Source organism: Scyliorhinus torazame, chromosome 30, assembly GCF_047496885.1.
Source record: "Scyliorhinus torazame isolate Kashiwa2021f chromosome 30, sScyTor2.1, whole genome shotgun sequence".
In the NCBI taxonomy this organism is placed as follows: Eukaryota; Metazoa; Chordata; class Chondrichthyes; order Carcharhiniformes; family Scyliorhinidae; genus Scyliorhinus; species Scyliorhinus torazame.
This window is the reverse complement of record NC_092736.1, coordinates 17,896,602-17,908,908: the sequence shown is the minus strand read 5'-3', so window position 1 is coordinate 17,908,908 and position 12,307 is coordinate 17,896,602. Positions and strand designations below refer to the sequence as shown.

Below are 12,307 nucleotides of genomic sequence, written 5' to 3'. Positions count from 1 at the left end.
GCATGACCCAAGATAAGAAAAATGCGATTCAATTAATATGGAATTGGGTCCTCAGCCAAATAAAAATGGAAATAGAAAGCACACAGCAATAGAATTAGACATGAATCTGAAGCCCCACTGACATGGAGGTTTCAATAATCAGTGCAGAGAATTACAGTGGGAAGTAATTTCGGCAGCACTGTCGTAATTTTCTCCTCGCTGTATTCACCTTTTCAGAGGAGCTTTCAAAATGCAATTAGAAATCCTCAGAAGTCTTTCGCTTCCACCCAAATGAGAGCCCACTGCTTGTATTTTTATGGAAGTCTGCCCTGCTCGGTGTACGAGGCAAGCAGTTACCAGCGGATTGGGGCCTATTCTTCCACGGTTTACCATTGCTGCGATATTCGGATTGCTCCATTCTGCCACCTCCACAGCGTCAATGCTTGCACCTCCAGAAATTCGACCCAACAACCCCAGGAGACCCCCCACCCCTCCCCCAATCGATTAAATTATAGGATTGTAGAATTTTGCAGCACAAGTGAGAGTCACGGGTCCACTGGTTCAGTGCCAGCTTTCTGAGAGAGCTAATTCCCAGTCGTTTCCCCTGCTCCTCCCCACTTTTCCCTTCTTTGCCACCACTCCCCTTTGCTTACCCGGGTTCGGAGCTGCACATCTCTTGCCCAAACCTCCACCCCGGGGCCTGGTGGGGAACGTGCAAGGCAGCAGCATCAGGGAAAATTAAGCCACGTCCCCATTTTTGAAGGCACGAGCTGTTGTAGCGTAGTAAATGGAAAGGTCCATAACCACTGTGACAGGCGAGGGGCGAGGAAGGCCAGGTATTTAGGAGTGTGGGACTAGTTGGGGAGGGTATTCGGTGGTATAACGGGGGAATATCTCAAAGTTACCCAGGAGTTAGAAGTAGTTTCAATCCCTCTAAACTTTCCTGGGTAAATATTCTGCTGAGAGGAAGTTGGAACCTTCTGAAGTCCCCAATTGAAATTGGAGTTTCGTATGGTTCCAGGTGCAGGACCCAGCGGAACTTCCCAGGCAATTTCTGTGCCGTCCGTTTGTGGGGGTCCCCAGCACATCTTCTGGGGCCACCTCCCAGGGTATTCCCCCAGTCCCCCTGGGAGGGGGAGGGGAGAGAATAAGAGAAGATCTGGACCTTACTTGTTTTCCTGAACTTCCTTGGAGTGGCAGTCAGCAATGGATTGCCATTCCGGGACTAGTTTCTTACACAATTCCCCCCCCCCCCCCCGCATACCTCACCCAACTCAGGCCTGGCGAGATCCAGGCAGTGCAGCATACCCCTCCAGGGCCCAGCACCAACATCAAAGTGAAGGAAAAAAACCCAGCAAGTTTTTCAATAAACCAGGTAGGTTTAAACGGTCCAGTGAAATTTGAAAGGCCCTCGACTGGCCAGGGGGAAGGTAGGTGGTTAAGATTTGGAGGATGGAGTGCGGTGTGGGAGGGGGGGTTGGATGGGTAAATCCGAGGTTGCGCAAACTTCGCCTGGGAACCATCGTGCAACCCATACCTGGGACCCTCCGAAGGGGATTGCTTAGCGTATCTTTGAAGTGCCCGACTGAATCTGATGCTGAAGTGCCCATTTGTTGGGATGTCACTATTTCTGACAAAGCAACACACGGCCTTACAACCCTCTGTAAAAATTACATTTCCCATATCTCCCGCTTTGCTTTCTCTCCTGCAACCCAGAAGCCAATATTTAAAAAAAAAGAGAGTTTCCCCCCCAATTTACCTCAAACACCCCTCACCTAGGAAACGTCGCGATTGCCTATGACGAAAACAGTCCAAATTTCTCATCCATGTGAATGGGGCCGAGGAAAAATGAGTGATAGCTCAGGGTACTTACTTGAAGGCCTTGTAGATTGGTCTAAACCAGCAAACATAAGAGCATGGCGTGAATAGAATCAGCCAGAGAAAGGCCAGTCCAAAGTTGACAGCTCCACCTCCTCCAATCAACCAAGCTAGACAGCCAATCAGATTCACTGCAAGTGTGATGCTGTTCACTGCAACAAAGTATCAATAGCACACAACAGCCAATGATCATTCACATTGCAGGCAACACTAACATGGAGGTCAGCATCGCCACAGAAACACCAATGAGCGAATTAGCAAAGTCGTGATCAAAAACCAAGGTTCTTCGAGTCATTACACCAGAGAACCCATTTGATAAAAGTCCCCCCCCACCCACTCACTTACCATAACTCCATTGGTTATGGATACGCCATACTCGGAGGATGCATATGAGAACTCCACCGCTACTGCTGCGGTTGTTCTCTGTTTAGACGTTACACATAGAGCCCAACACTGCACCTGAAGCCAAACTGGAACCAGCAAATCACTCACTCTTGCTTCTTACATAGAACATAAGAGTGCAGAAGGAGGCCATTCGGCCTATCGAGTCTGCACTGACCCACGTAAGTCCTCACTTCCACCCTTTCCCGTCACCCAATAACCTCTTCCAACCTTTCTTTTGGACACGAAGGGCAATTTAGCATGGCCAATCCACCTAACCTGCACGTCTTTGGACTGTGGGAGGAAGCCGGAGTACCAAAACCCACGCAGACATGGAGAGAACGTGCAGACTCCGCACAGAGAGCGACCCAGCGGGGGATCGAACCTGGGACCCTGGCGTTGTGAAGCCACAGTGCTAACCACTTGTGCTACCCCCCCGCCCTGCATAAAACCAAACACCAGAGCTGGGGGTTTGCAGCGCGTGAATGATGTCCATCATCTGAAGAATGCAGACCACAATTCCATGAGAAAATGAAGAGCCGGGAACACCAGTCCAGTCAACCAGTGCGTGACAACTATTATGGTGCGGGGTAGTTAAATCCAGTGGGTAACACACAGCACATCGGTCAGGATTTCTCTACATGGAATCTCTATTTACTTTTGATTAAACAACAAATTAAACAAAAGATCAAAGGTTTGGGGGGGGGGGGGGTAGACAACAAAAATCAAAATGTCAAAGGAAACGTAACTAATCAATCTAAAATAGGATTTCCAGGGCATGGATGCACCCCAGCCCTCCTGGTGCCCACTGAACACAGAACGCTTCAAGCGCACCGGAGGACACAGTATGCTCCCTCTCCAGTGAGTATGTATACGTACATGTGATCAATTACAATCTGATTGAGCGCTGCCCAGGAAGAAAATGGATGCAATGACACTTAACTTGCCCAGAGTTGATTTGTTGCAAGGAAGGTAGCAGTGATCTTAGTATCGGGGAGACGGTGGTGCAGTGGTATTGTCACTGGATTAGTAATCCAGAGACCCAGAGTATTGTTCCTGGGACCGAGGTTCAAATCCCACCATTGCAGATGGTGACATTTGAATTAAAAGACTAGTGATGACCATGAAACCATTGCCGATTGGCGTAAAAACCCATCTGGATCACTAATGTCCTTTAGGGTAGGAAATCTGCCATCCTTACCTGGTCTGGCCTAAATGGGCCTCCAGACCCACAGCAATGTGGTTGACTCTTAACTGCCCCTCAAAGGCAATTAGGGATCGGCAATAAATGCTGCTGCACAGCCTGCAACACCCACATCCTGAATTTTAAAAAAGTAGCCTCTGTTGGCAATTCAGCTACTGTAACAGAAAGTTACATATAGACTAGTCAGTTTATTCCACAATTCCTTGGTGCAATGCAAAATGGAGTTCTTCTGATAATTAGAAGCAATATGTCCATAACAATGATTTCCATAAAACCACGAGCAGCCCTCTTCCTAGTCTCAAGTCGAGCGTGTGATAAAATACCAAGCTCGTCACTGGTACAAGGCTTTAAATAGTCCAGTTATCTAGGTGGATCCCTAGTACTGTACCTGAATATTGTTTGGAATTGCACAGGATATACATATGGCTCAACTAGTCCATGCTGCACAAGAGTGCAAGATGCGACTTCAGGGCAAGATTCTCTGCCCAAGAACTCTGCCTGTGCCACAAAAAACAGCTACGCTACCCCTGACATTTCCTAACCCTTCCTTTAGATGGGCAGGCGGGGAGAAAACGGAGATTCTTTCATGAGCATCCTTTCGCAGGCAGCCAGTCTATTTGTTTCTTGCTGGGCAGTGCTGCTTGACCGGCGGGGCATTTCCAGTCGTGTTTAAATTTTAGATTCCCAGCTACGCAGCACGTATAGAAGGCAAGTTTGACTGGTTTTATTTTCTGTAAGATATTGCCGCAGTTGCTCTGCCCAAAAATATCGCCATTGTTACATGGCGTAATAGCTGGTGCTTTACATCACAAGAGAGCGACACTAACCACAGCCCCGCTAGTCTATGATGAAATGCATCAAAAGCTTTGGACTTTGCTGCCCGGATAAATTTATAGAATGATTAGATACTCTGACACCTCATTAATCTAACCTTTGCCTGTGGACAAGCTGGAGTATACATATCAAACTTCAGACAATAAGAGATCAAAGAGAAAAAGAAGCCAAGACCCTTTAAGAAGATATGAACTGATGCAAAGGAGCTTGCCCTGGCTACATCCCTGCCTTCTCAGTAATTTTGTGCATTTTTAGCCGCCTGGCTTCTTTAAACTGGAAGCTGGGACACACCTCTGCAACAGCACGTGGAGGATTGTGATGATGCCGCAGCCACCTTTCTGCCAAGGCTGTCGCGTTTTGTGGTTACAATTTTGAGAGAATACACGCTTTTGCCATCATTATCTGCTCGGGCTGGATCTAACTCCTGCCAGCCTGCCTTCCATTAAGTCATCTTCATGACTTCCTTTGCCATTTACTGATTATTAGACAGGCTATCCTGAATGACATGCAGAAACAGCTGCCATTTTCCCTCAAACCTACAAACTCTGCTTTCCCCAATGTTAAATCCAAGGATGCTCCACCATCAAAGGCTTGCTTAAGAACTAACTAACCTCACCACGTATAACGGTTTAAGCGATTCGTGCAACAGCACTATTCAGTTGTGAACAAGATCAAAAAGGCCGCTAGTTAAAAAAAGCGTTAAGCCGTGGTTTTGTTTTGTCCGTCATTTTTAATTCAGATGCCCTAGCAGTTGAGTAAATATTCAATGTAAATTTGTCCAATTCTTTTCCCCATTGGAGGTGGGGGTTGCCTGCTGCTATCGGGCCAAGTGAATCTCAATCCCTTTTGGCCTCATTTAAAATGAGCAGCACAAGTGGGACAGTGGCTAGCACTGCTGCCTCACAGTAGGGACCCGGGTTCAATTCCGGCCTTGGGTCACTGTCTGTGCGGAGCTTGCGCGTTCTCCCAGTGTCTGCGTGTGTTTCCTCCGGGTGCTCCGGTTTCCTCCCACAGTCCAAAGATATGCGGGGTGGGTGGATTGGCCGTGATAAATTGTCCCTGGTTAGGTCACGAGGACAGGGCGGGGTGGACGGCGGGAGTGGAAAGGGGTAGAGTGCTCATTTGAAGGGTCGGTGCAGATTCGATGGGCTGAATGGCCTCCTTCTGCACTGTAGGGTTTCTTTAAAAAAAAAATAACGGTTGTGATTCAAACTGCAAGTCCTTGACGACAATTAAAATCATCGCCATAGGGATGTAAGCATGCAGGAGATTTGAAGTGAAGTGAAATGAGGATGGACAGCTTAGCTGAAGCACAATATGAACTGTACAGCTTTCTATTAACTCAGACAACCCCAGTTCCAGGATACACCTGCACAGCCAAGGATAATGGACAGTTCTGCACACTGACACTTTAGGAATTTAAATGAAGCTTTTACAATGCAGGATTCCAGTAGGGTCGGTTTATTATAAGAAATATATACTAATAGGAGCTTTGGGGACATTCCTCTCTACTAGTTGTTTCCGACAATGCCGACTTCCTGCAAAAACCACCACACTCCAGCACTCGCCTATCCGAAAGAAAGCGATTGCTGTGCAAAGGCCTTCATTGCAGAAAAGTTATATTGGAATAGAACAGGAATAATGCGCTGGTAAGTCAGGAGAGAAAAAAGTACAGTTTGTGCTCACAACAAGGAGTGTGCCAAGCCAAGATTGGTGGAAACACCTGGTCAGGGAAGCACAACCATGTTACAGAAACAAATGGAGGCCATTTGGCCCATTCTGCACCCTGCCAGCTCTCAAAGCTTTCCACATAGTCCTGTTCTCCTGCACATTTCTTCATTAGGAGTTTTCGTGAAGTACAGGTGCTAAATTATTTTGAGAGTTGAACAAAGGGCGAGTTTAGGGGACTTTTTTTTTTTGAGTGCTCTCAGAATAGACCTACTTAAACTGGTAGTAAAAATAAAATTCAAAATAGTGTTTAAAAGGGAAGTAGATTAATATTCTCCAAGATTTGTTTTTTGCACAACTTTAAGTACAACACTCTCTACCCCAGCCTTTCCTTTCCCTTTCAGCATTTCCCATGTTGGTGGAGTGGTTATTGTCACTGGACGAGTAATCCAGGGACCCAGGGTAATGCCATGGGGACTGGTTTGAATCCCACCACGGCAAATGTGCAATCCAAATTCAATTTAAAAAAAAAATAAAAAAATCTGGAATTAAAAGTCGAATGGCAACCATTGTCGTTCAAACCCATCTGGTTCACTAATGTCCTTTAGGGAAGGAAGTCTGCCATCCTTACCTGGTCTGGCCTACATGTGACTCCAGACCCACAGCAGTGTGGTTGACTCTTAAACTACCCTTTGAAATGGCTCAGCAAGTCAGGACAGTTAAAGGGCAATTAGGGATGGGCAATAAACACTGGCCCAGCCAGCGACGTCCACATCCCATGAATGAATACAAAAAACATGGGGTCGCTACAATGCTGGTTGATCACTTCATTTTTGGATTTGGCTTTACAGCTTGATGCCCTTCCTGCCGCTAACCCCCCCCCCGAGATGCCTTGGCTGAGGATTGGCTCCAATACACAGTGGTTTGCCTGCCCCACTGCCTGGGCTCTTTGGCGACCAACAAGTCCTGGAATGGAACTCAAACGCAGGCCCTTCTGGCTCAGATGTAGCAGAGTTACCCATGGAGTCATGCTCGCTCGAGAATTCTCTATTCTAATAAACTCTCTTTAAAAAAGGAAATCTAAAAGTCTCCTTTGTTCTTGTGGCTATGCTCTCCTCTGATCAACTCAGCAGATGGTTTAACCCTGTGCCTCATCATCATTACCCCTCTTAATTCGGAACATCGCCATCAGATGTCCTTGTAACCTGGGTTAGCTTTAGCCCCAATTTCTGACGGCTCTTTGGAATCCTTGAAGTCCTCGGTTAGACCCAGTTTGAAACGCTCAGTTCTCAACTTGAAGATACAGTTGTTGTACAGTAGGTCACGGAACGGCAGTACGAATATTGCAGAGGACACGCGATACCCAAAGGAACGTTGCACCTTCTATTCTGATGACATCCCAGGGCGCCAAGATGTGCTTCAATGAACATCTGGGCCGAACTGCATTTTTGACAGCGACTTGCAAGAGGATTTTTTAAAAATATATGTAAAAAGCTAACCTTTTGAAACCAAATCATAATTTCATCAGCTGACCTCCATGTAGTTACAGCATTAGTTCGGGAGTCAGTAATTAAACATATTAGAACAGTCTCTCACACACACACACACAAAAACACAAACATTGTTACCACACCCTTTAAAGAATAATCTTCATAATCAGAAATACACCTCAAGATGTTCAGATTGCACCTCGTTAGATTTCACATGTATCACTTTCCTTAACATCCAGCTTATCATACAAGAACCAATAATTGTGAAATTGTAATGCAGCAGTTAAAAGAATTTGAGATTTATAATTGTCACGTATTAGCAGAGTGAAAAGTATTGTTTCTTGCATGCTATACATTACCGTACATAGGGAAGGAAGGAGAGACTGCAGAATGTAATGTTACAGTCATAACTAGGGTGTAGAGAAAAGATCAACTTAATACGAGGTAGAATGCACAGAAATATCCTATATTCTGTGAAGGTTGGAGAAATTTTATTGTAAATATTGCTGGAGAGAGAGAGACAGGTTGCCGGAGCTTTTCATTTTTGCATTCATCAGGGCAACCACAAGGATGCTAGATTTCAAACAACGATTTATACTCCAGGTCGCTGCTGAATAACCGGCAAGTCAACTCCGACTGGCCGAGACTTTTGTCACGGAGAAAGCAATGGTGTACTACAGGCTCCTCAAGCTCCCCTTTCTTGTCGTACAAATTGTTAGGCATTCTTGCCTTGGTCCTGATGATGAGTGCAGGATGAAAAGCTTCAACACGTCTCCCATTACAAGTTCCCTACTATCAAGTGGCTTACAGTTTGGGCAAAGCAGCTGGCTGGTTCCTACTCAATGGGCCCATTCATGGGGAGAAGAGCATGAATTTCACGTTATTCGCCCAGCAAGAACTCAAATTACAGACTCAGCATATTAAAATAGCTCAGGGAAAGTCACTTCAATCACCAACACGACAAATCAAATATTGAGGATTTTCCTGGTACATGTCAACGTGGAGCCTCTCAATAGAACATGCTGACCCATGGATGGTGATAGGACATGCTGATCGACAAACTGCAATAGGCTACAGATCTGCATTTGTATTCCTTGCTGGACGCTGTGTTCCAACCTTAAGTAGAGGATATGATATGAAAGTACGCAAGATGCAGGGTGCTTGCATGCTCAGCATGCTATCTTCTATAATCCTCTGCTCACCAGTATCTTGAACTTATTCCAATTGCTTTGAGGAGATACCTGAATGGTATCCTCCCCACCACGTAACAGCATCAGTGGCTGTCCTGCAGCACCTCACGCAGGCAACTCTAAACCCATGTTGTGAATCATTTTTACCTCAGACAACTGCATCAGTTTGCACTTTTAAGCGATTCACTCTCTTTATTGCTGACATGGAGTTTAGCGAGTGCTTTTCTCCCGACCACTACCAAGGTTCCCACTTGGGACAAGTGGTTGGAAAGGGAAATGGAGGGAATTCTAGACAATAGAGCCCGGACGTCTGAAAGCACGGCTGTCAATACACGAGGTGAAAGGAGTGGGGGCTATAGTAAGACCGTAAGACATAGAAGCAGAATTAGGCCATTCGGCCCATTGAGTCTGCTCCGCCATTCAATCATGGCTGGTCTGTTTCTCAAGCCCAGTCTCCTGCCTTCTTCCCAGATCTCCTTATTAATCAAGAATATATCTATCTCTGTCTTAATAAAGACAGAAACACAAACATTTTTAAAGGTTATGTAGCTGGAGAAGGTGAGAGAGAGAGAGAGAGAGAGAGAGAGAGAGAGAGAGAGAGAGAGAGAGAACAGAGGAGAAGGTGAGAGAGGAGGAGGAGAGAGGAGACTTTTCCTCCAATTAATATCCCTGCCAGACAAAATTGAAACAAAACTTGAACGTTCAGTCAGAACTAACAGAGGCTGAAATCAAATTTTAAACCAAGGTCAAGGTAGGGTTTGTGGAACTAATTTGCTCGAGTTCAGTACTATTATGACACACCGGCAGTGGATATTTAATGAACTTCTGCCGAACGGTATAAAATGGTGAAGTGCTGCCATCTAATGGCAATCACTAATAATCTTAATCCAAACAAGAAGATTCGATATGCAATCCTGCGCTTGCAGGTGACAAATTTAACATGTTTAAACTGGACGACTGCAAACGCAGTCACATTGGAGAATGGGGAAGGAGCCCGTTCCGCAACTGAAACACTGTACCACAAAAAAAAAAAAAGAGGCCGTCGCATCTGCGCCCATTGCCCTCACCAAAGTCTGTTTCGGACTGTTCTGATTATCTTGAAGCTCCGCTTCAGCAGAACAAATATGATGTTGATTTATACTGAAGAACAAGATTACAGCAAAGAATGTATTACCCTGGGAGCTAGGCAGCTTCCTTTTTATGGGAAATGAAAAGTTATGTTTAACAATCTGATAACACAATGCACATTCCACAGCAAACGAGGCTGCCCATCCATCTGACAGCAAGCATTTGATCTCTGCAAATGCGACAGGGAGACGCATTTCTGCCTTTAATCGCAGCACATGGTTAGTTTCAAGTGGCTCTGGTTTAAAAAGTGATGCTTGCTGTCCTTACAAAGAACAGAAATGCACAGGAGCTAGCCAAACTGCAAGAAAATTGTGGGCGGCACGGTAGTAGTTGCTTCACAGCTCCAGGATCTCAGGTTCGATTCCCGGCTTGGGTCACTGCGTGTGTGAAGCCTGCACGTTCTCCCTGTATCTGCGTGGGTTTCCTCCGGGTGCTCCGGTTTCCTCCCACAAGTCCCGAAAGACGCGCTTGTTAGGGGAATTGGACATTGTGAATTCTCCCCATGTGTACCCAAACAGGCGCTGGACTGTGGCGACTAGGGGCTTTTCACGGTAACTTAATTGCAGTGTTAATGTAAGCCTACTTGTGACAATAAAAGATTTTTAAAAAAAGGGGAGAAAAACAGAAAATGCTGGAAAAGCATTTTGGAGAGAGAAACAGAGTTAACGTTTCAAACCATAAGACTCTTTTTTTCCCCCCACCACCAGAGCTAAAGAGAGGGAGAAATGTGATAGATTTGATAATGTTGAGGCAGTGGAGCAAAATAGAAGGTGAGAGTTCAGGAGAGATTTGACAAAGGTGCCATGGACACAAGAGAAAAAGGAGCGTTAGTTGTAGCATTAAAGACTAAAGAAGGCGTGGCATAAAGGCAATATATCAGAATGTATTAAAAGAGGTCAAGAAGGAAGAGAGAGTTCATGATCTGAAGTTATTGAACTCAATGTTAAGTTGAGAAAAGCTGTAAAGTGCCTAATTAGAAGAGGTGGTGCCCAGTTTACGCGGGGCTTCACTGGAATATTGCAGCAGGTCAAGGATGGCCATGTGGGCATGAGAGCAGGGCAGAGAGTTGAAATGGCGAGCGACAGGAAGGTCGGGTCATGCTTACGGACTGAGTGAAGGTGTTTCGCAAAGCGATCACCCAGTCTGTGTATAGTCTCTCCAAGGACAGGAGACTGCATTAGGAAGAGCGCATACAGTAGGCCAAATAGTAGGGAATGCAAGTAAAGTGCTGCTTCATCTGAAAGGAGTATTTAGGACCTTTGACGGTGAGGGGGGTAAAGGGGCCAAGTGTTGCATCTTCTGCAATTGCATGGGATGTGCTCTTGGAAGCAGATAATGAGTTGGTGGTGACGGAGGAGTGGACCAGGGTGCCACAAAGGGAACGGTCCCTACAGAATCAAAAACAGAAAATGCTGGGCAATCACAGCAGGTCTGGCTGCATCGGTGGAGAGAGAACGTAGCTGACGTTTAGAGTCTGGAAGCAAGAGAGAACGGAGGTGATAGGGGCTTGAAGCAGTGGCCCTAGAAAGAGGGCCAGTGATAGGTGGAGACGGACCAAGATGTTGTGGACAAAAAGACAAAGGGAATGTAAATGGCAGTGATAATGATCAAGAAGAGTGCTGATAGCAGCACATTAAGAGATCAGAATGTCTTAATGGCAGAACAGGGAATTTTGCAAAATTAAAACTAATGCATCTACAATCTCAGCAGCCACTACTTCTTCAGAGGCCCTGAGGTGAAGCCCATCAAGACTTGGGGACTTGTCAGCCTTTAGTTCTAACAATTTTCACATGTATTCTTTCCCTGGTGACTGTAACGGTTTTATGTTCCTTCCTCGCTTTCACCCCTCGACTTACAATTATTTCTGGAAAGTTAAGTGTGCCTTTTTACAGTGACGACGACATCTGTTCAAGGCATTCCCCTTTTCCTTGTTTGCCATCATTAATTCCCCAGACCCTCTCGCTCTCTCTCTCTCTCTCTCCAAAGGACCTACATGCACTTCAGCGACTCTTTTCCTTCACAAAATTAGAGTATGAGAGAAAGATAGCCTATGTTTTCATATTTCTATGATGTGGAGATGCCGGCGTCGGACTGGGGTGAGCACAGTACGAAGTCTTACAACACCAGGTTAAAGTCCAACAGGTTTGTTTCGATGTCACTAGCTTTCGGAGCGCTGCTCCTTCCTCAGGTGAATGAAGAGGTATGTTCCAGAAACATATATATAGACAAATTCAAAGACGCCAAACATCTAGCTATCTTTCTCTCATACTCAAATTTCTCCCTCATTATCTTTTTGTCATTCTTTGGTGTTTATATATTCTGTCAATCTTCTAAACTGCGACTAATCTTCCCAGAATTTCTTTAGAATTGACACTAACTTTTAACTTCCTTAGTTAGCCACGGATGGCACGTCCTTCCACCAGTCATTCTCTCTCACTGGAATGCATCTTCACAGCTGTGAATTACTTGAGAACACATTGGGTCACGGTTTCTATTTGAAATAACTTGACAATTCAGATATCCAAATTAGATTTTAAGCATGCTGACAACATTAG

General features: G+C 45.5%; 1 protein-coding gene across 3 annotated transcripts in view; it reads right to left on the bottom strand.

Annotated features, from left to right (window-relative positions):
• scamp5a (secretory carrier membrane protein 5a) overlaps positions 1–12,307 on the bottom strand; it is a 75,273-nt gene that overhangs the window by 23,512 nt on the left and 39,454 nt on the right. For all 3 annotated transcript variants that reach the window (XM_072492901.1, XM_072492899.1, XM_072492900.1), the window contains one exon: positions 1,853–2,009. In XM_072492901.1, coding sequence (XP_072349002.1) covers positions 1,853–2,009 — 157 coding nt within the window. The remainder of the gene's footprint in view (positions 1–1,852; positions 2,010–12,307) is intronic.